The sequence below is a fragment of the Sinohyriopsis cumingii genome, chromosome 19 (assembly GCF_028554795.1).
Source record: "Sinohyriopsis cumingii isolate HCF-2022 chromosome 19, ASM2855479v2, whole genome shotgun sequence".
NCBI lineage: Eukaryota > Metazoa > Mollusca > Bivalvia > Unionida > Unionidae > Sinohyriopsis > Sinohyriopsis cumingii.
Genome location: NC_142979.1, coordinates 49,693,565 through 49,716,798, shown reverse-complemented (window position 1 = coordinate 49,716,798; position 23,234 = coordinate 49,693,565). Strand labels below are relative to the sequence as shown.

At 36.5% G+C, this 23,234-nt stretch overlaps 1 protein-coding gene across 4 annotated transcripts in view; it reads right to left on the bottom strand.

Annotated features, from left to right (window-relative positions):
• LOC149775678 (uncharacterized) overlaps nt 1-23,234 on the bottom strand; it is a 103,984-nt gene that overhangs the window by 35,974 nt on the left and 44,776 nt on the right. For all 4 annotated transcript variants that reach the window (XM_089944497.1, XM_089944500.1, XM_089944499.1 and 1 more), the window contains 5 exons: nt 20,524-20,660; nt 10,435-10,617; nt 4,455-4,627; nt 2,635-2,767; nt 1,633-1,763 (listed from right to left, as the gene is read on the bottom strand). In XM_089944497.1, the coding sequence (XP_089800623.1) occupies nt 1,633-1,763; nt 2,635-2,767; nt 4,455-4,627; nt 10,435-10,617; nt 20,524-20,660 (757 nt within the window). The remainder of the gene's footprint in view (nt 1-1,632; nt 1,764-2,634; nt 2,768-4,454; nt 4,628-10,434; nt 10,618-20,523; nt 20,661-23,234) is intronic.

Sequence of the window (23,234 nt, the reverse complement as noted above, 5' to 3'; positions counted from 1 at the left end):
CTGGCTTGTGGTCGGCCTGAATGTTGGCGATGGTCCTGCTATCACCGGTACCGGCTGCTCCAATGGCCTGGCTGGATGGACAGATTTCTCACTAAAATCTCCGCCATAGTATTGGTATGTTGCCGGCAGTACAGCTTGACAGACGGATTTATCACTAAGATCCCCGTAAATCATATTTGGTCGGACCGTTTTAGCAATAGGGTCCCCATGCTGGGACAGCTGGACAGCCAGTGACATAGAGGTTGTATAATGAAATGGATCCGATGGATCCGGTAAAAACCCCATGCGTCCTGACTTACAGGCCCAAAGGCCATGCTCGGACATGCGGGGGGACTTACGCCCACTGGGCAGCCTAAAATTGGGGGAACATTCCCCCAAAGAGTCAGAAAAAGCTGTGGAAGCGAGCGAGGGAAATAAGGGTAATATCTGGCCTGATGTCAATAGCTGCGTCGTCGTTTCCTGGACCAAACGACGCATCTGCTCAAAGGTGGACTGTTGTACCCTGTCAACATTATTTTCCTCCACTGCCGCTGATGTTCCTTCTGGACTACATCAGCCCACATTTGCTCTGTCCAAGTATTACACACACTGCATGGTATAGATGATGTACACTTGGTACATACAATACAAGAGTCATGGTTGTCTTCTTTTGCTTTGAACTTTTTGCATTTCATGCATTTGGTTGACATTTCTACTGAAACGACACAAGAAAAGAAAACAAAGCACAAATCAGCAATTCAGCATGTTATTAATTCGCTAATACCACAACCGTTACTAATGGAATAAGCGAAATTAGTCAGTGTCACATTAACTCTTAATTGACAACACGAGTTCAGCAATAGCGTGTGTAACATGGTCTTCAGTAGACGAAATCCGTAAGGGTGACAAAGTCACTCAATTTTGAAAAAATTCTTAAAATAATGTATACAACCTGTAGAAGAATGATTGTCCAACGCAATAAATCCAAATTTAACTTCGGATGGTCCAATTTAACGCTAAGATGGCTTGGATTGTTGGAGGTATAATGTACATGTTATCAGTACAAGCGAAGCTTAAAAGCTAGTGACACCTGGCGGTGGAAAGGGGAGGTAAGGGGCAAGAGTTATTGCCCTTTGGTCTATATGAGATAGACAGAGAAGACGAATTTTCGTCTTTTAGTAGGGCTGGATTCGAGAGGTAGCCGGCTTATATCCCTAACGTTAATGTGATCGGGGAATGTATTTGAAGGAGAAATGCCATAACTGGAATAAAACACTGTGTGTGTGTGATTTGGATTTTTAATGTATCTTTGATAATTTTTCAGTTATATTGCTATCAGGTCAGCAGCTTGGCAGTTTATAGTACTGTCTAGCACTGAGGCATCATGTCACAGACATGCAGCATTATGTCCCACTCAGTCACATTATCCTGACACCAGGCAGACAAGTCCTAACACTAGCCTCTTAATGCTGAGCGACAAGTGAGATATCTCCAAGTACCATTTTTATAAGTCTTTAGCATGACTTAGCTTGGGTTCAAACCAGCAACCTCCCACATCTGAGGCAGAAGCTCTAACCATTTAAGCCACGAATGCAGTCACAAATGATACAAGGTATGCTGATACATGAATGAACTAAACAGCTTCATACATACCTCAACTCCAAATTCACCTCTATCGACATAGTCCCCTAAAAACAGAAAACTAGCTGGAGTGAGCAGAGGTCCCATTCTCCATAGGGCCTTCTCAAAACTGACTAGATCTCCATAATTCCCATGAATATCACCTGTGAATGAAGAAAATTTGTTTCTAAACAAAACAAGGTTCTGGTAAAATTTGCTTAAATTTTTTCTAACTTGAGGAATGCATAAATCAAGAATAAAAGCTCATGCTTAAATCAGCTTATTAATTATCACTCTAACCCTTCACATCCCTAACCACTAAACAAGACTAAGAAATCTCAGGTAAAAACTGAGAAACTGTGCAGTTCCAATAACCTTGTATAATCATACCCAAAACTTTTTACTAAAGAAGGAATTGTGTAACAATTTGATAAAGCAAAATTTAATGCTAAAATGTACAATATTCCAGTATGATTGACCAATCTCAAAACATATTAGAAAGGCATGAAAGTGATGTGAAATTTGATATGTAAGAGTAATTTGTCAAGAAAACCATTAACTCATGCATCTGATGAACAGGGCTTTGACTAATATACCTAATGCTTTAACACATGTACCTAATGCTCTTACATACATAACTAATGCTCTAATGTATGCACCTAATGCTCCAATGTATGTACCTAATGCTCTAACACATACCTAATGCTCTAACAAACATACCTACTTCTCTAATATATGCACCTAATGCTCTAATGTGTGTCCCTAATGTGCTAAGCTATGTACCTAATACTCTAATGTACTTACTAATTCTCTAATGTACCTAATCCTCTAACGTACATATCTACTGTTCTAATATACATATCTAATGCTCTAACACAAATACCTAATACTCTAATGTATGCACCTAATGCTCTAATGTACGTATCTAATGCTCTAACATAAATATCTAATGTTCTAATGTATGCACCTAATGCTCTTACATACATATCTAATTCTTTGATTAACATACATACTTAATGTTTTTGTCCAACGTACCTAATATATAGGTGGGAGACCCAAGTCTCAGCAACCTTGCTTCCTCTTTCAACACCTCCTTGACTTGCCTACATACTGTCACCAAACATTTTGCAAGTGCATTCATGTCAACTTGACCCCAATTAAAAGCAGTCTGAAAAAATATTACAAAAACATTATACAGATCCTGAAACAGGTAATTTGACCAAATCTGCATTCTGTTTGCATTTTTGTCTGAATTCCATTTATGCTAAGTCCTAATGGCATTCATGTTTGGATTAGATCCATAAATCCATCTTTTTTTTCTTCATTTAAGGTCTCATAAATGAATTCAGATTTTGTATTTATTGCTTTAATCCATAACTTCTTTTCATTTTTGCTTCTTTGGAATAAAATGGAAATGTATTTACTGAATTCAGGTTTTCTGTTTTTGAGTGTTAATGGGATAGAACTGAAGCTTTCATACCTTGTCTTAATATAAGTTTTCTTCAATAAAAAAAATCAGATGGATAAAATGCAGAAGAATATACAGTAATCAAAACCATAATCACGACTTCAAAAAGTATAAAATATAGATTGAATATCTGTGTGCAAATTTTATTTCTTATTTCAATTTGTTCAAATAAAGATTATTTCAATACAACCACTGAAAGTCACCACATTAATGGCAACTGTTTTTATCTCTGCCTTCACAAAAAAAAAAATGTCATGGTTCTCAATGAAAAGAATATGATCATGGTTTATCATGAAAAAGGGATGGTGATCATGACTTATCAATTTTCAAATCCATTTATAAAATGTAATCACATCTAATTCCATTTTCATGCATCACTAGTCAATCTGCATTTGCATCCTGTTTTGTTTAAAATGCCTGTTGCCTGCACTGCTTTCATATTCCACTTTATTTCACTGGAAAATTACCTGTTTCAAGGCCAGTCACACTGACAAAATGATCCACTGCACATATTGTGAAGACAATTCGATCACTGTCTTGTCTACAAATATTGTAGTAATATTAACTTCCTGTAAATAACTTTCAGAAATTTTAGCAAAAAGCCATCACCATGATGATATCAACAACATTGACAATGCATAAAAGTAATATCCTTGTCTTATTATCTGTTGATGCCACAAAAAAATCAAGATCTAATAAATTATATTCTTGGAACTGCATGTTTTTTTTAATGAGAACTATTTTATTATTAACAAGTAAATAACCTATTCTGGGAATTGCAGAGTTGTTCAATTAAAGATGTTTTACAGTAAAACCTGGCTTGAAATATCAGTTATGGATGACCACCTGTCTAGAGAGAACAGATTCTCAATGCAAATAATTTCTTCTATAGTGTTATGGCATTATGGTGAGATAGGCTTGGACATCAGTAGTTATGTGGCAAATTAGTGTGTTTTTTGGAGATAACTGGTTTCTATACTTCTTATGCTACACTTTGCTTCAATGACAACATTAAATTGCTGAAAGTGAAAATTATGTACATGAAAAGACACCTCTATTCAGCTTGACATATGTACCAAGTCTGATTGAAATATAGTCAACAGTTTGAGAATTATGCTCCAGAAATGAACATGTTTACATTTGGGATATATAGATTATGGTAAGACTGACAGATATAGCAATAGCTATGTCCCCACCCCTCCCCATTACATATGGGTTGGGGATAAAAAGAAAATCAAACAAGAAAAATCGAAGGTTGCTAACATCCCAACCAGCACCATAACTATTACCATAACCACCTCCACTACTACTACTACACTTCCTCCTACTACAATGTTGCCACTGCTGCTTATGATGGTGATGCTACTACTGCTGCACATGAGTCTACCTTTGCAATGTTGCCATTGTCTCCCTTGATAGGTCTTTCAAAATAGCGTAGCCCTGTTAACATCTCATTTGAGTGTGATCTTTGGTTAAAAGAGTCAATAGAGGACATCCTCTGGAAGCGATTTATTTCCCCTTCAAGATGACTGACTGTGGTGTTTGTTATAGCACCAGTTCCTATTGAGCAAATAAAAATAAATTCTTCATTAAAAACATTTCCTGGGCTATTGTGGGGTATATCTACCATCTCTCATATGATAAATTATGCTCAGGTCATCCTTCAAAATTAAACTTTTGCTCAAAAAATGGAACACTGCACGTAAATACAAATAGTTGGCTGCATAAAAAAACACCCACAGGGTTGGGTCAATAAATGAAAGAAGCAACCTAAAGAAAAGAATATCTATTTCTGCTGAAACAAAACATTTTATTTTCATGTTTAAAAGTAGAAAACATCATGATGCTGAAAAATACAAACTGCAAGAAGGTTACTGGCTTTTGAAAAGGGGGCAACATAAGTGAAAAAAAAATATTTAAATAATAGTTTACAAAATATTACAACGAGCCCTTAAGTCCAAAATTTTCACAAATAACTGCTACATAATAAAACTAATGAGGCTCCAAACTTTCAATGTTGGGGTCATTCCTGTTCCCACTGATTTTTTAGGACTTGGGGAGAATCTTCAGTTATAATCCTCATTTTAGATTGAAACCTTTAAATGAAAAGTCATAATTGCATAAGATGATAATAATAATAATAATAATAATAATAATAATAATAATAATAATAATGAGGACTTTGTATAGTGCCTAATCTTTAGAAGCTCTAAGCCCTTTACAACATTAAACAACACGTATAACACAAAAAACACATATAATGATATGATTATAAAAAACAAACACCAAGAAATTAGAAAACATGAAAACATGCTGAAAATATTTAAAGTAGGAAACATCATTAGGTCTTTAAGTTTGTTCTTGCAGTTAAAATAGGTGAGTTTTAGTAGCACTCTTGAATGTGATCACTGTGTGTTTGTATCTAAGTTTAGTGGGCAATTCATTCCACGTTGCTGGGCCCTGGTATGCAAAAGAACACTGTCCATATGACTTTGATTTCATAGTTGGAATAATGAGTATACGATTGTCAGAAAAGGAGCGTAAGTATCTTGCTGGCATGTACATATAGGAAAGGTCGGATAGGTACGTCGGACTTGAGTCCGTCAGCAAAACGTAACACAGAGAACAAATTTTGTGTTTGGTTCTGGATCGATTGGATAACCAGTGTAGGGTACAGAGCAGAGAGGAGGTGTGATCTGATCGTGGTACTCTAAGGATGATCCGAGCAGCTGTGTTTTGAACTTTCTTAAGTTTCTGGATTAGATACTGAGGTGAATCAGAAAGAATTGAGTTACAATAGTCCAGTCTTGAAAGTAATAATGAACTAACAAGTGTTTTAGTGGCATCAACCAGAATTTTTGTGACTGGAGCTGATGCATCTCAACTCAAGATATACAGCCTTGCATATGTTCATGACATGCTGGCACAATGTGAGAGTACTGTCCAGAGTAACACCAAGGTTTTGTACTGACTGTGTGAATTTAATGTTGGTACTGCTGATATTTATTGTTTGAGGTAAGGGATGTGAATGAGAAAGTCTTTGTGTTGTGATCAGAATGGCCGCAGTTTTATCATCATTCATCTGCAGCATGTTACATGTCATCCATGATTTCACATCAGAAATGCACCTCTCTACACCTTGGATGGCAGCATCAGCTTCAGTTGGGTGGCTAGATTTGTATATTTGGGTGTCATCAGTGTACAATTGGTGAGACAGTGAATGATGATCTATGACATCTGAGAGTGGCTGAGTGTACAGAAGTAAGAGAACAGGTCCAAGAACACACCCCTGTGGAACACCACAACATAGATTATCTGGGCTGGAGTGTATTCCATTTGCAGACACAATTTGTGCCATGTTAACCAAGTAGGACTTGGTTAGTAAGGCTGTATCATTAATGCCAAATACATGCTGGAGACGGTGAAATAATATATCATGGTCTATTGTGTCAAATGCTGCAGACAAATCAAGGAGGGTGAGGACTGTAATCTTTCCGCTATCCAAAGCAGAGAGAAGGTCATTAACTACTTTTAGAAGAGTAGTTTCAGTACTGTGGCAAGGGCGATATGCAGACTGTACATTGCTAAAAAGACTGTTTGAATTCAGATTAGATACAAGTTGAGACAGAACAACATTTCCTAAGATTTTTTTTTTATATGAATGGGAGATTTGAAACCAGGTGGTAGTTCTTTAAATCGTTGTGGTTGAGTGTTGGTTTCTTCAGCACAGGCTTTACAATGGCAGTTTTGAAAAATGATAGGAATTCCCCGGATGAGAGAGGGGTATTAATAACATCAGTTAGTGAAGGCAATACTGGATCTAAGCATTCAAGCAGCAGTGATGTTGGAATTGGATTAAGTTCACATGACTTTGGTGCACTCTTCATCACGACTGTACGTACTAAATTCATAGAGACAGGTTTAAATGCCGCTAAAAGTTGCCACAGAAATTCTGTATCGCAACTGTATGGTGATGACGAGTTAATTGAAATTGTGTTGTCAAGCTTATCTCTAATGGTTTGTACTTTATCACATAAGAAATTTGCAATCAGGTCTGGAAGGTCGACTGGAGAAAAGGTAGTTGGAAGTGGTGTACATTTGTTCCTTGACATTAGCTTGTTAGTAATCTTGAAAAGCTCTTTGCAGCTGGAACTCTCCGTGATCATAGTACTGTAGTGGGCTTTGCTGCATGGACTATGTTTGTGACATTCCTCTTAGCAGCTTCATAGAAATGCTTACGAATAGTGAGTCTGGTTGAAAGCCAAAGCCTCTCAGCTTTACGGCAGTCTCTTTTAGCAGTGTGAAGCTGGTCCCTAACACTGCTATACCATGGAGAACACTTCTGAATTGATACTCTGCACTTGCTTGGGCATGTTTGTCAAGCAATGAACGCAGTCAGTTTTCGAGTTGTTCTGCTGTAGGAGGTAAGCAAGTTGTTAGCTTTGCTTGGATGTCATGCATTAGTTTGGTTCTATTTATCATACCGAGGTTTCTCTTAGTAGCAAATAAAGGTGGAGGGTTAGGGACTGATAAGTCAAGATGGCATATAATGCAGAGGTGATCTGATGCAAGTTCATGGGATACCATGGAGGACCATAGAATATCATCATCAGGTCTATGAAGAATCCAGTCTAAAATGTGATCATGTTTATGGGTGGGTTGGTTAACTGACTGTTTGAGGTTGAAAACATGAATGGAATCTAGGAGTTTGAAGGTGAATGGGTTTCCAGGACAGTCAAAGTGAAAGTTGAAATCTCCAAGAATAATCAGGTTGCCACCTATCAAATTTCCATACTTAAGGAGATTCAGAAACTGCTCCAAAAAGTGAGATTCAGTCAGCTTGTTTCTTCTACTAGGAGGAGGGCAGTAGAGACAGAAAAAATGGAATGACCTTTGTTCCAGTGAGAGTGTGGTTTGGGCTAGTTCAAACAATGTGTGGTATAAACTGAAGGTTGTGGTGTGGTTAAGATGTTTGATCATGGAGTTCTTTGCAATGACAGCAATTCCATCTTTGTGAGAGTGGCTGGAGAAAGACTTGATGGAGTAACTGGTGGGTGTTAGATCCACACACTTGGGCTCACTGCCTGTGTTTTTAGCCACATTTATGTTAGGAAAAAGACGCTGATATTCTGATCACTGATAAAATTAACTATTTCTGTGTGGTTTTCCAGTGGTCCTACTGATTGGGCATTGAATAATGCAATATGCAGTGGTATATCTTGGATAGCTGACACAAAGGTTGATGATTTAATAGGGATTTGAATTAGGTTATCTAAATTAACAGCTGAATTTTTAAATTGTTGAGCTGGAAAGGGCAAAAGGGAGATAACTCGAATTCTTTTTCCTGTTCTATGCTGGTTAGCTTTGAAACGTTTCTTTTTTCACTTCCGTTTACATTTATGTAATGATGAATGTAATCCAAGTTCGTTTAGTCTTGAGCTCAATGTAGTGTGGAAAGCCAAGGAGTGATCATTTAAAGCAATTAATGAGGATCCATCATAGCATAAATGGGTTGACTGGCAAGTATTATGTGATGGTGGTTTGTTCAACAACAAAGGATGCTGTAGCAATGGAGCATGACAGCTGAGAAAAAGTCTAATTGTTCTCGTTTCCAAAACAAGGAGATGAATAAACATATACAAACTGAACAGCCAATGCATGATGAACACGTAGACAAAGACAGACAACAAGCACATACATCATGAAAAATGACACACACAAAACAGAACAGCTGGTTCAAGCCGGTTAAGCAATAGCAGCCATCTTAGATTAAACTAAGAAAAGTAATATCAATAGTAAAGTCTAAAACTAAAATCAAAATACAAATCAGGAAATATAACCCTACCAACAAGTGATACTTATGTATTCAACAGAACTAAATGAATTTAGTTGAAAATCCAAAGTTCACTAACAGAAACAGTTAGATCAAAGATGTCATTAAAAAGAATATTAAAAATATATGAAAATACAATTGTACTGCCAATATAAACTTCAGTGAAAAATAAAATGCAAGCAGAAAATAAAAAAGCCAGGCAGATATAATATTATGACACAAGTTCTTCCAGTTTGTGTTCTTACTTGTTGCCAACTAATGGTAGAAAGTGACATGCATGTTTGCAACACTGTAGGAAGCTGGAGATATGTTTTCAAATGTGATTACTTTGTTCAAGAATGTACAGGACTTTAAACAAACATGAACCTCAGAAGGTATTTTCCACATGAAAACAGCAAAAACGTTCATCTGAAATACAACCAGTCAGGATGGGGTTCACTGCTCAAAATCCTATATTTTTTATGAGTGCAGAGAACTAAAATAAACTGAAGCAAAATGTCCCCTTCTGATTTGTTGTTGTTGTTGTTGTTGTTGTAGGGTTTAACGCTATTTTTCAGCACTTGATAGGCTATACATGGCGGCCAGTATTAATGGTGGAGGAAGAACCTGGGAAATCCCTGGAAAGAACTACCGACCCTGAGAATCCAGCATGGCTGCATTTATAGTACTGTAATTACTCATGCAACATGGTCAAATCCACAAACTCTTCCAAATTACAGAATAATTAACAGGTGAGATCATCTCATGGCAACATAATCAAAACAGAAGTGACTGTGTCCTCTGGGTATTGATACAAAGTTTATTGAGCAAAAGAAATCATTTTTAAAAAAATGCAAAAAAATCATAAAAAAACATGGGGAAAGATCAATGAATCCTCTTTTGTAAAAGAGTAAACATAACTGATGATCTTCACTCAAAGTTTATAAAAGACCATGCAACATAAAAGGGTATTTATAACAATATAAAGGATTAAGTGTGTGTGTGTGTGATTTGGATTTTTAATATATCTTTTTCTTCTTTTTTTAATCAGTCATACTACTACGATGTCTGAAGGTTGGCAGTGTAAAGTGATGTCTAGCACTGGGACATCATGCCGCAGACATGCAGCATGATGTCACACCCAGTTACATTATTCTAACACCAGGTTGACCAGTCCTAACACTAACCTCTTAATGCTAAGCACCTAGTGAGGCAGCTGTTAGTACCATTTTTACAAGTCTCTGGTATGACTTGGATGGGGTTCAAACCTGAAACATCCCGCATCTGAGGTGGATGCTCTAACCACTAGGCCACCTCAGCAGTAAAATAATTTGGTTATTCTGAAAGAAAAAAAAATTCTGCCAGAAATAAGCTATATATTTAAAATTCTGTCTGCATATTTCTCAACACCAGAATAAAAACCTGCATAACAGAAAAAACTCAATACTATATCATGCTTCTCCCAAACAAACCCTTATAACCTAAACATAAAATCAATTAGAGGGCAGCTGGGGAATTAACTGCCTAAAACATCTGAAATAAAACAAATTACAACCTTGTAGATCCCAGATTGCCATTACATCAGTGAGGACTCCTGTCCTGCGCACCTTTACAGTATGTGTGGCTAATTCATACTTTGGGTTGTTTTTACTGGATACTGGTCTTCGCTCTGGTTGTTTGAAAGCATCAAACTGTTCACCAGTGGCTGCATTGAGAGCTACATCAGGATCTGATGTTCCTAGGATGCAGAGAAATAAGGTTTTAGATGGAAACTTTAAAAATATCAATTATGCAAATGCATACATGTATGCATTAAAAATGTTCAAGAATTCTGAAGAATAATATGACTGACTGCTTCCAAAAGGTAATATCCAAATATTGGATATAGTCACCAGAGCCAAAAAAATAGAACATTGGCCTTTTTCATGGTTGTGAATATAAAACCTGGAATAAATGTACATGTTAGGTTTTATTACAGTCCAAACAATGGTGACTCACATTTTGTGCTACATGTCAATACTTACTGTAACTAGATCTATTAGTGATCGGTGTATCACAAAGTGCCCTGCTCATTATAATGTGCTTGACTGGACCTTAAACATAGGAATTTCTCTTGGGGAAACCAAAGTCTGGAGAAATGGGTGAGCAAGGGCCATAATTCCTCTAAAGGATGAAGTGAACTGCTTAAAATTCAATTACCATTTCTGCCAGATATTTTCAGAAGACAAAAACAAAACAAACAAGAAAAAACATTTTTATGTTCAAAAATTTTGTGTCAAAGCAAATAAATCAGACATCTTTTATGTAAATGTTGTTCTTAACAAATGAGAAAATAACAACATCAAAACAGCAGTTTCCAAAGGCAGTGAAGTTAAATTTTTTGGAACTGCCACACATAATCATCTCAGTGTGTATAGGGTTATATGTTTCAGTTCAGTGGGACATTAAACAAAGACTGTCAAAGCCTTCATGGAAAAAAATCAAAGAAAAATTGCTTTCTTTATTCAGTTTTCCTCAGTTATATTCCAAAGTATGGCCAATGGCACTGCCATTTTCATACAGGCTGCTATTGAACATCTAGTCCATCAGCAGTTGCACTGTAATGGACCACTGATGCAGTGGCACACATTGTCAACATGAGGTGCAGGTATTATTGCTATGAGTTATTACTGCACATCAAATTTCATGCTGAAATAAAATTAAATCACCCAACTTAAAATAGCAAGTAAAAATTTCTAATCAAGTGAATCATGTACCCGATTGGGCAAGTGCTGATCCTGGACTGAAAAAGTCTTTTCTTTAATTAAAAAAATGTTCTGTTGACAATATTGCCAGCTTTGTTTTTGGAAAGTCAATACTTTCAATGAGAAGTCTATTTTGATCAGGCCTATACAAAAGTTTGCTTTCACTCTTCAATACCAATAAAAACTTAGCAAACAGAGTGTGTGTATGTGACATGGATTTTTAACGTAGCTTTAAAAAAAAATCAGTCATATTACTACGATGTCTGCAGTGTGGCAGTTTATAGTTATGTCTGGCACTGGGGCATCTTGCCACGGACATGTAGCTTGATGTCCCACCCAGCCACATTATCCTGACACCAGGCTGACCAGACCTAATACTAAACTCTTAATGAGGACTGCCAAGTAAGGGAGCTGTTAGTGCCATTTTTGTAAGTCTTTGGTATGACTCGGTCAGGATTGAACCCACAACCTCCTGCATCCGCGGCAGACACTCCAGCCACTAGGCCACCAGAGCAGTTAGCAAACGGAAAGCATACTGAACTAAATTTTGTAGTTACTTATGATTAGTGTTAAAATGGTCACAAAATAAATTTTAAAAATGAAAAAAATAAATTACACAGCTGAATTGAGGTCATTCATAACATCATGTTTATATTTCCATAGTAACTGGTGGATTAAGATTTTATTCTGAGTGAGAAGAAAAAAAGTTTAATAATTGTCTGAATTGGCAAATGGATTATTAGTAATATTTCAATTCTTGTATCTGAATAGGCTGGTTGGTATTCAGCAGTGTGAACATATTTATATTGTCCTAAGCTCTCTCTCCCTTTACCAATGTTAAAGAAAAACAGCTTTAAATGACAAAATTGGAAAGACTAAAGCATAATTTACCTAAACAGAAAAATTATTAAAAACTAACCAATTAGATTGGGATTAAAACAAGAGGTCCAAGTGGTCTTGTGATTGCTGAACTGGCTAACAGCTATGTAATAGGCAGTTGGTCAAGAATCTGTGTCAGTTGGAATTTCTTCCAATGCTGTTGAGCGCACATTATGACAACCATTGTTTCAAGGTTTCTCAGTTATTTAGTATCTTCATCCATATTTGACAAAATAAACAGTACCATCCATCCAAAGGTAAAACATATCACGCAATGACGTGTTTGTTAAAGTTGGTCCAATTTTGTTGATCAAATTTTTGGGGGGGTGAGGGGTTGTTGAAAAAAGTTGTTTACATGTTTTTCTACTTTTAGTAGTGCGTTGACATCACTTGTACAAATCTGGAAGTCCTATATGCCAGGATGCTTCCCTAAAGTTCTGTTACATTTTCCTAAGCAGTTACTTTTAAATAAGTCATTTAACTGTCTTTCTATTTTGGGCAAAGTGGCCACATCTGATGTCAGATTGGTATCATTTAAATAAAATTAAATGCCCTCAATACCAGGATGATTTTTGTCAAATTGGGTCAGATTCATTTTAGCAGTTTTTGTGAAGAAGTCGTTTGAAGGTTGTGATATTTTTAGTAATGGTGGCCATATTTGATGGTGGATAAGCATCAGCTAAAATTGAAAGCCCTCTGCCAGGGTGCTTTCCTATCAAATTTCTGTTAAGCAGTTTTTGAGAAGCTGCTTAAAAATTTTCTTTTGTCAGTGCCAGTAGCTCTATATAATGGCAGACTGCCATCTTTGGTAAAATTTTAACAGTCTTCATCCTGGGAAGATTTCTATCAAGTTTTGTCCAAGTCCAAATAGTACTTTTGGAGAAAAATTAATTAAGTTTTTCTGTCTAGTTTTAATAGCACCATATTTGATTGTGAATCAGGATCATCATTTGAAAGCCATGTTGGGATGCTATAAAAATTTGGTAAAATTCTGTTCTGCAGTTTTGGTGTAGAAGTCATTTACCGGATTTTCTATTCTAAGTAAACATGCCTATATTTGATAGCAGAGAGATCTGCATCATTTGTTTATACAAGGTTTCTGTCAAATTTGGTCAAATTCTATTCAGCATCTTTGGAAAAGAAATCATTTCAAGATGTTTCTCTTTTAAGTAACAGTGACTAAATTCGATTGCAGATTGGCATCATTTGTAAAAAAACATTGGAAGGTCTTCATACTAGAATGCTTTCTGTCAAATATGATCAAATTCTGTTCAGTTTCAAGTTTTTGGGGTTTTTAGTAATGGTTGTCACATTTGATTCCAATTTTGAAGTCCAAGAAGCATCCTGTCTAGCTGGTCAAATACTGCTAAGTGGTTTTTTTTCTTCTGAAGAAGTCATTTATAGGTATTTCTCTTTCTAGTAATAGTTGCCATATATCAGATGGTGGACTGGAATCATTTGCATAAACATGAAATGTCTCCATGACAGTATGAATTCTGTCAAGACTGGTCATTTTCTATTCAATGGCTTTGAAGAATGCCATGCATAAAGAATTTTCAAGTTTTAGTAAAGATAGCTGTATTTGATAGCAGATTGGCATAATCTGTATAAACTTGCAAGTTTGTCATGCCAGGATGTTTTCTGTCTGGTGTAGTTAATTCTGTTCAGTGGTTCTGGAGAAGTTTGGTAACAGTGACTTTTCTATTTTTAGTAATGAAGGCCATTATTTGAAAGCATATCAGCATCATTTCTAAAAATATGAAGGGTCTTCCATTCAGAATGCTTTCTGACATATTTGATTAAATTGTGTTAGTGGTTTTTGAGAAGAATCCATTCAAAGGCATTTTACTAATCTTAGTAATGGTGACCATATTTGGTGGCAAACTGGAATTATTTCTATAAATCTTAAAGCTCTTTATGCCAGAATGATCTGTACCAAATTTGGTCAAAATTGGTGCAGTTTTCAAGAAGTTAAAAAAAGCAATTTTTGAAGAATGCATGATGGGCAATGCACAATGGACACTGCTGAGCAGACAGTGGGCCATTCCATAAGCTCACTTGACCTTACAATAAGGAGTGCTAAAAAGCAAAACATGTGTAAGGCATTGGCAAAGGTAGCTGCCTGCTGCATGAATTTTGTGATTGTGATTGAGCTAATCAAGTTTTTTTCCCCTCTCTTTGATCATTACATCTTTGAAAACGGCAAACACAATAAAATCTGTTCTTTTTATATAAGACCTTTAAAGACTTTGATAGAACACAAGCAACGCAACTCATGAAGGTTGATTGATTGATTGATTGTTTATTTTTTAACGGCGCATCAGCACTTTTAGGCTATTTAGCGCCAAACAAAGTGTTATTTGTATAATCTTTTAAAACTTATAAAAGGTCCTATATCGACCAGCGATATAAAAGAACAAATGGTTGAAATTAAAAACGGAAGATGGTAACGGTGCAAAATAAAGCTTCCCGATCAACGGGAGATGTAAAAAAGATGAATAGGTATTAAAATGGGACGGTACATATATTGCATAAAACTGCACAAGGTGATAGCATAAAAGTCAGAGTTTTGAGTAAATATTTACAGCTTTCAAGACCTCTATAATACGAGTAATGTTTATATTATCAAAAAGTTCTTTCATGTCATGCACAATGTAATAACGATCGCGTGTAGGTTGTAGGTCAAAGCACTCTATCATAAAGTGCTTGACAGTGAATGGTTCATTGCAAGAAACGCACTCTGGTGGGACTTCACCTTTTAGTATGTGGGTGTGGGTGATATAAGTATGACCAATTCGGATTCTTGCAATGACTACCTCCTCCCTACGGATGGTTCTGTAGGAAGGAGTCCATTCTCCTAGAGTTGGTTTGATTGCGTGAAGTTTGTTTTTTTACAGCATCATTCCATGATGCCTGCCACTTCTGACGTAAGAACTTTCTGATACAAGGTTTAAAATCAGTATATGGTATTTTGAAATCAGATGGCTTCCTTACATTCCTTAGTGACCCAAGGTTTTTGGGTTCTTTTACAATATGGCGAGGACTTGGGAACAGATTCTTCTGCAATCTCTATTAAAATAGATGTAAAATGCTGAATGGTGTCGTCAACATTGAAAACTGTATCCTCATTCAGCCTAGTTTTACAGAGTGTTTCAAACTTGACCCAGTCGGCCTTCTTTAAATTCCATTGTGGAATTACTTCATCGACTGTAGAGTTAAGATTTACAAGAAAGATTGGGAAGTGATCGCTGCTGTGAAGGTCATCAGCGACCTTCCATTCATAGTCCAAAGCAGAGAAGGAGAACAAATTGTCAAATCGATGCTTGTGTATGTACCTGTGCCTGGGTGTAAATATGTAGGTGTTTTTTGTATTATATAGACACAGATCGTGTCTAGAAATAAAGTCTTCAACTTTGTGACCTCTGTCACTTATATGATTTGATCCCCATAAAATGTTATGGGCATTAAAATCCCCGAGTAAAACAAAGGGTGCGGGAAGCTGTTGAACAAGATTGTCGAGTTTGTTTGGTACTAGGTTAGTGTTTGGTGGTAAATAAATAGAGCAAAATGTAATCACTCGATGTAGAGTGACGCTTACAGCAATGGCTTGTAAATTGGTGTTTAAATGAATGAAGCTATAAGAAGCTCTGTTGTTTACAATAACAGAAACTCCTCCTGATGCCCTATCAACATTTGGAGAGCAGGTGTTAAACAGGGAGTAGTTTTTAAATGTGATATCGTCCGTATCTTTCAAGAATGTTTCTTGAAGGCATCATGTTCGTTTAAAAGCAGGAGAATATCATTGTAATTTGCTTTAAGTCCTCGACAATTCCATTGTATGATAGTGTTTTTCATTATAAATTTAAATGAAAGATTGTGGAGCTAGGTTAGACCTTTCGCAGAGGGAATTTGTTTTGTTATTTCTCTGGAGGAAGTACGGGGGTGAATTTTTTGTTTGTAGGTCTGGAGTTCCCTTGGACGCATGGAGCAGATTCTTCTGCATCCATGCTCTCGATGTCTCCAAACCTGTTATAAAGTTTGATGGGGTCATCTGACCCCTTTTGTTGCCTGTTTCCATGAGATTTTTTACTCTTTGGTGATTTAGGTTGTTGGGTATTATTAAATGTAGTCTGAGTAGATGCTGTGTTTTTCTGTGCTTGGTAATGGGGGGTGTTTGAATTTGGTGTTGAATCGGGTGCTTCTGTTTGTGTTTGAGCATCCTTCGTTGTTTTAGGATTGTTCTTCACTACAGTGGAGAAGGATGGGCCAGGATGGGCTGTTTTTGCCTGTACAATTTTTCTGGCTTCTGGATAGGGAATATTATTTGTGTATTTTACCCTCTGAATTTCCTTCTCCTGTTTCCAGGTATCGCAATCCTTAGAATTTGTGTGGTGCTCTTTTCCGCAGTTGACACAATGCGGAGTTGCTCTACAATCAGATTCCTGATGAGCATTGTCTCCACATCGGCCACATATTTGGCTCTTGGAGCAGCGGTCTTCGTGATGGCCGTATTTTTGACATTTATAACACCGAAGGGGGTTGGGAATGTAAATCTCTACCTTTACTTGCAAAAAGCCAACTTTTACCACTTTGGGTACAGTTGGCCTGTTGAAGGTGAGTACAATGGTGTTGGTGTCCTGCAGATTGTTATTACGTTTAATACGTATTCGTCGGACTGCAGTGAAACCTTCACCTTTCATTCCTTCGATAATGTCAGCGTCGGTGATTCCAGCCAAGTCACGGCAGCGAATCATGCCTTTGGACGTATTCAGTGTGGTGTGAGCGAATGAGGTTACTGGGATATCAAAGAACGTTTTCATTTTCCTGATATTGTCTGATTGACCTCGTCGCTCACACTCAATAAGAAGACAACCCGATTTCAACTTTTTAACACTTTTAGGTGTGCCAATCGATCCTGTGATAGTCTTTTCGATAACAAATGGAGATAGTGCGGCAAGCAGTTTCGTGGCATCTTTTGACTGTATGACCATGGAGCGTGGAAATGACTCCACACTACATGGTTCATCGTCAGACTCTGATAAGGGTTTCGATCTTTTATCTTGATTTTTTTTGGAATTACCCATGATGGCTAGATTAAAAATTCAGCACCCGTGCTCGCAACCCACCAAGGAGCCCAACAAGGGGACACTTTTCAAGTGCCAGGGATACACAAATGCCATACTCAGTTGATAAAATTACCTTTGATTGACCTTGAAGTCGCCAATTTCTAAGGTCGGTAAAATTACCCCCCGATTGACCCGTTAAGCCACCGCCTTCTAGGAAGCCTTCTAAGACTTGGAAAAGGGAAAGATAGGGGAATAGAATATAGGGGCAATGGTGGTATCAAGAGAGATACAAGGAGAAAGAGAAAGAAGGTGAGAAAGTTAATAAAGGCCTCCTAGGGCTCGGCGTGACCAGCCAATTTGTCGGAACCGGGCCCATCCCGACCACCCGTCTAAGAGAAGTAGAGGCCAAAGTAGTGTATTGCATGGAAAGCCTCTGCTCAACTACCAGGATCCTTTCCTCCCCCGACATGGGACGCAACCCAATGCAAACAGGTTGCCTCTACTTAGTCGCCTTTTACGACACGTAGCGAGGCACGTCCGGCCAATTCTACAACCCCGGACCTGCAGGGGGTAACTCATGAAGGACCAACCAACTTACATAGGATGGATACAAAAGATGCTTAATATTTAATTATGATATGACAGATTAAAGTTTATGCATAGTCATTTTATAAAAGACTGGTATCACAAGACTGCATTACGGTTTTAACACAATACTATAAAAGAGTACCACAAATGGCATATTATGTGCCTGCCCCATATTTAACAGTCCTCTCAATGTACGTGGCTGAAATGTTTGCACATAAGTAATTATTTTTCTTTCATTCAGAGTAATCCTGACCACTGACCTTTAGACTTTGAAATCAATAGGCTTCTTCCTTACCTAAGTGAAAGCCATCTACAAAGTATGCACTAGAACTAAAATTATTGTGTGAGAAGTAGAAATAATATTATTGTGTGAGAAGTAGAAATAACACTACTGTGAGAAGTAGAAATAATATTATTGTGTGAGAACTAGAAATAACATCATGTGAGAAGTAGAATTAAAATTACTGTGTGAGAAGTAGAAATAACATTATTGTGTGAGAAGTAGAACTAAAATTACTGTGTGAGAAGTAGAAATAACATTATTGTGTGAGATGTAGAAATAGTATTATTGTGTAAGACGTAGAAATAACATATAGTGTAAGAGGTAGAACATTACTGTGTGAAAAATGTCTTCTTATATTGCTATGAGTCTATACTTTTGAAATAAGTAATAGAAAAGAGTGAAAATCAACAAACTTTGTAAAATTCAACAAATAATTTATTTCCCAAGAATACAAAGTGAAAATGAGAAAAAAAGAACTTATGGTATTGCGAATTAAATCCCAAAATAATCCAAGAATTACAGACACAGGTTCTAGTAATTTAAAGTCCTGAATAAAATTCAGGAGAAGTCCAGAATAAATCCAAAAACTGAAGGTGAGGATATGTCTGTGGTAGCTTATAGTGTTGATGTGTTAACAGTCTTTTGTTGAATCACAGTAACCTAATTCTAGGTTTGAGTTCATTATCAATTCCAGTGAATGTCTCTATCCAAGAATTTTATCAGAGCATGTTTGTAATTCCAGAGAAAATAATCACGTGAATTCAATAATTTTATGAAATAAAATTTCAAGCCCAAACATGAAATACTGGACACAACATATAATACAAATTGAAAGTGCACACCATATATCATAAAGAAGTAATGTTATTGTGCAGAAACCATTTTCCATTCTGTCAGTCACAGTAACATTGATCTTTGACCTTTAGACTCGAATATAAATATATTTCTTCCTTACATCAATTGCAAACTATCCAGAAACTATGGTAATCAAGGATGATACAGAACCCCTGTAACTGGAAAGAAACTAATTTTCTTCTTTCAAAGTACCCTTGATCTTTGACCTTTGGAGCCTGAGTTCAATAGGGCTTTTCCTTAACCCCTGGGCAAGCCATATACAAAGATCGGTGGTTGCTGATGAATCGACAACTAAAACTGTTATGCAGAATGACTGGTAATCTTCCGATGACTGATAAAATCATGACATAATACTCTCTACCTTATGATGGGCTTCTACAAAGGGGGTTATTCCTAATTAAATTCTTATTTAGAGCCCTGTACAGATGTTAAAACTGCCATCAGAAGAATGGCTGACCTCCCCAACCAAATCACAAATCTAAAATTAACACCATGTAACTATGTCCCCACTGCAGATTAACAATTCAAAGTACCAAAATGTCAAACAGCTGAAAAATATGACAAACTACTCCAACGAAATGAGGATCTAATCAGGTCATACAAATGCATGAAACATGCATACAAATTTCACTTATATCCCTGACGTGGTCCGAAATATCCAAGTCCAAAAGTGCCACAAAAATTGTAACTGCCCTAAAATCTAGTCAGATCATGAGTTCATTGGTCATTCACTCATCACTGTTGAGTGGTTCTGGCATGATCTGAGACAGCTGAAATGGCATAAAAACTATGCAAGATGATTGTTGCTGAATTCTGTTAAATACTAGCTGTAGCAGGCACAAAGGTGGAAAATCTAAGTGTTGTTCACTGAGCATATCTAAATATGATGGTTTTCATACTAACAAAAACTTTTTATTGCGTGCTTGTTGTGTACCTAATGGTTGCCAAATGCTTGAATTTACTACAAGCCCAAAGCTCTGAAAATAAAACAAGCAGAATGCACAAGAAAACCAATTTATTTACATGACTGAATGTACTATTACTACACAATGATGCTTAACCTTACTGAAGAAAGTTGGATTCAATGAAAGCGAAAGAGACAAGTTTATACAATTAGATCCCAACATCCAAAGAGCCAAAATTAAAAGAATAATGAGCTGGATTTTTTCTTCCAATATCATTCCAATGAACAAATGCAAAATGAGGACTGCAGCCATCAAGTTACTTACCCTGCATACTTGTTGCATCAAGTTTTTTAGATGCATTTTCCCTAAGTGGATCTGTAATTTTTGGACGGCTTTTCTTAGAAGGTGGTTCTGTTTCTTCTGAAATAAAGGCTTTGGCAGTTTCCAAACTGTTCTTAAGGCTGAAAGAATCGAGACCAAGATATAAAGACTTCTCCTAGAGGGTGTGGTTTGTTTGCTCTAAAACTGCAAGATTTTTAAAAACTTAAAATAGTCACTTTATCAAGAAAAGTAGTTCAATAGTTTTAGTGGGTGTAAATGAATATTTGTTTTCAAAATAAACAGCTGTTAAGTCTGATGACTATACATAAATAAAATGCAAGAACAATGCTGCTCAATGCAATTACATAGTGCAATCACTAGTGCATATAAAAGAAACTTTTGCTAAAATAATACACCCATCAAACTTAATGACTGTAAATGCAACAGTTTCATTAAAAAAGTAAGCTTACTGCAAGAAATTGACATGTAACCTACAGCTACAATGACAGTAACATCAATGCTGTCAGAAAAATGATTAATATGTTTTATCCGTGCTTTTTAATTATAGGCCAAACATTTCAAATACCCACATGAGGTTATAAAGCAGGCATGTGCTACTTCATCCAAGGTGGGCTGTATTAGCAATTTTAAAGTCAACCCTAGATGCAAATAAGTGGATAAAAAATGGTTGTGCGCTATAGATTGAACATCTCTGCTAAAAAGCATGCTGCTGATCTTCCACCAATGCCATCATATCATCACCTAATTCATATACAGGCAACAACAAGTAACAAGACAATATCGACTTTCCTTCATACCATATCATCACCTAATTCATATACAGGCAACAACAGGACAATGTCGATTTCCCTTCATACCATATCATCACCTTATTCATTTACAGGCAACAACAGCACAATGTCGATTTCCCTTCATACCATATCAGCCCCTTATTCATTTACAGGCAACAACAGCACAATGTCGATTTCCCTTCATACCATATCAGCCCCATATTCATATACAGGCAACAACAGAACAATATTGACTTTCCTTCATACCATATCATCACCTTATTCATTTACAGGCAACAACAGCACAATGTCGATTTCCCTTCATACCATATCAGCCCCATATTCATATACAGGCAACGACAGAACAATATTGACTTTCCTTCATACCATATCATCACCTAATTCATTTACAGGCAACAACAGCACAATGTCGATTTTCCTTCATACCATATTATCACATAATTAATATACATGCAAATACAGAACAATATGGACTTTCCTTCATACCATATCATCACCTAATTCATCTACAGGCAACAACTGGACAATGTTGACTCTCTTCATACCATATCACCTAATTCATCTACAGGCAACAACAGGACAATGCTGACTTCCCTTCATACCATATCATCACCTAATTCATCTACAGGCAACAACAGGACAATGTTGACTTTCTTCATACCATATCACCTAATTCATCTACAGGCAACAACAGGACAATGTTGACTCTCTTCATACCATATCACCTAATTCATCTACAGGCAACAACAGGACAATGTTGACTCTCTTCATACCATATCATCACCTAATTCATCTACAAGCAACAAGTGGACAAGGTTGACTTCCCTTCATACGATATCACCTAATTCATATAAAGGCAACAACAAAGCACTGTCTTCTTGATGCCATCGTATTGTCAAATATTTCATTTAGAGGCAATAACAGAACACTGTCAGCTTTCCTTCATGCCTTTGTCTCTACCTAGACCTTCTAATTGCAACTAAAAAGCACTGTCAAATCTGTTACAGCTGCCATGTGTATGAAAAAGTAAGTTTAATAGGTTCCATATAATCGTATTAACACAGTTCTAATGAAGTCAATATATAGGTGCCATGATGGGCTTTTAGTGAAAACATAAATTTGTACTGTTTAGTTATGATGCAATACACAAACCTTTACTTGCAAAACTTTGCTTACAGTTGGTCACATCCTGAGAAATATAAATAAATACAGCCTGGCAACAATGTAAGTACAGCCTGACGACAATATAAGTACAGCCTGACGACAAAATTAAGGGACTAAGGATGTCAGAAAACATTAAATACACAGAACTATGTGTATTGTACTGTGTCTCCTGAAAAAACAAATTTTGATGTGGTGTAGAAAAATATGAAGGATGTCTGGCTGAGACCATTCAAAACCCATATCAAAGTTTTTTTCTTGAAAAAAAGACAAATGCAACATTGTATTTATTACATACTCCTCTCTTCTGTGTTATCCTTATATTTTTGCAGCATGAAAGAGTTTTATTGAAAAGTTGTAGAATGTGAGTAAAATTCAACAAACAGGAATTTTTTTACAAGTTTCATTCAATGATTGTAAGACCATCAATGTTCAGATCTCAGTGGAAACATCTAAATAGCTCCAGTCTCAGTTTGCAACATAAAAATATGGGCTGAACATCAGTATTGAATGCCATATCAACCATATTAGATTAAATGGGTATGTAATAAACTATTATTTATGGCACTGGTTTTTTATGGAACAAAAGAGTCTCACCTGTGAACTGTGTTATGAAGTTACACATTTTGCTAATTCATCTTAGACAGGAATAACAGTGTACAAACATGAAACACATACAGTTCACCCTTGTTATATTGCAGAAGTTGGGGTCCATAACTGCCCACTGCAATGTGCACCAAA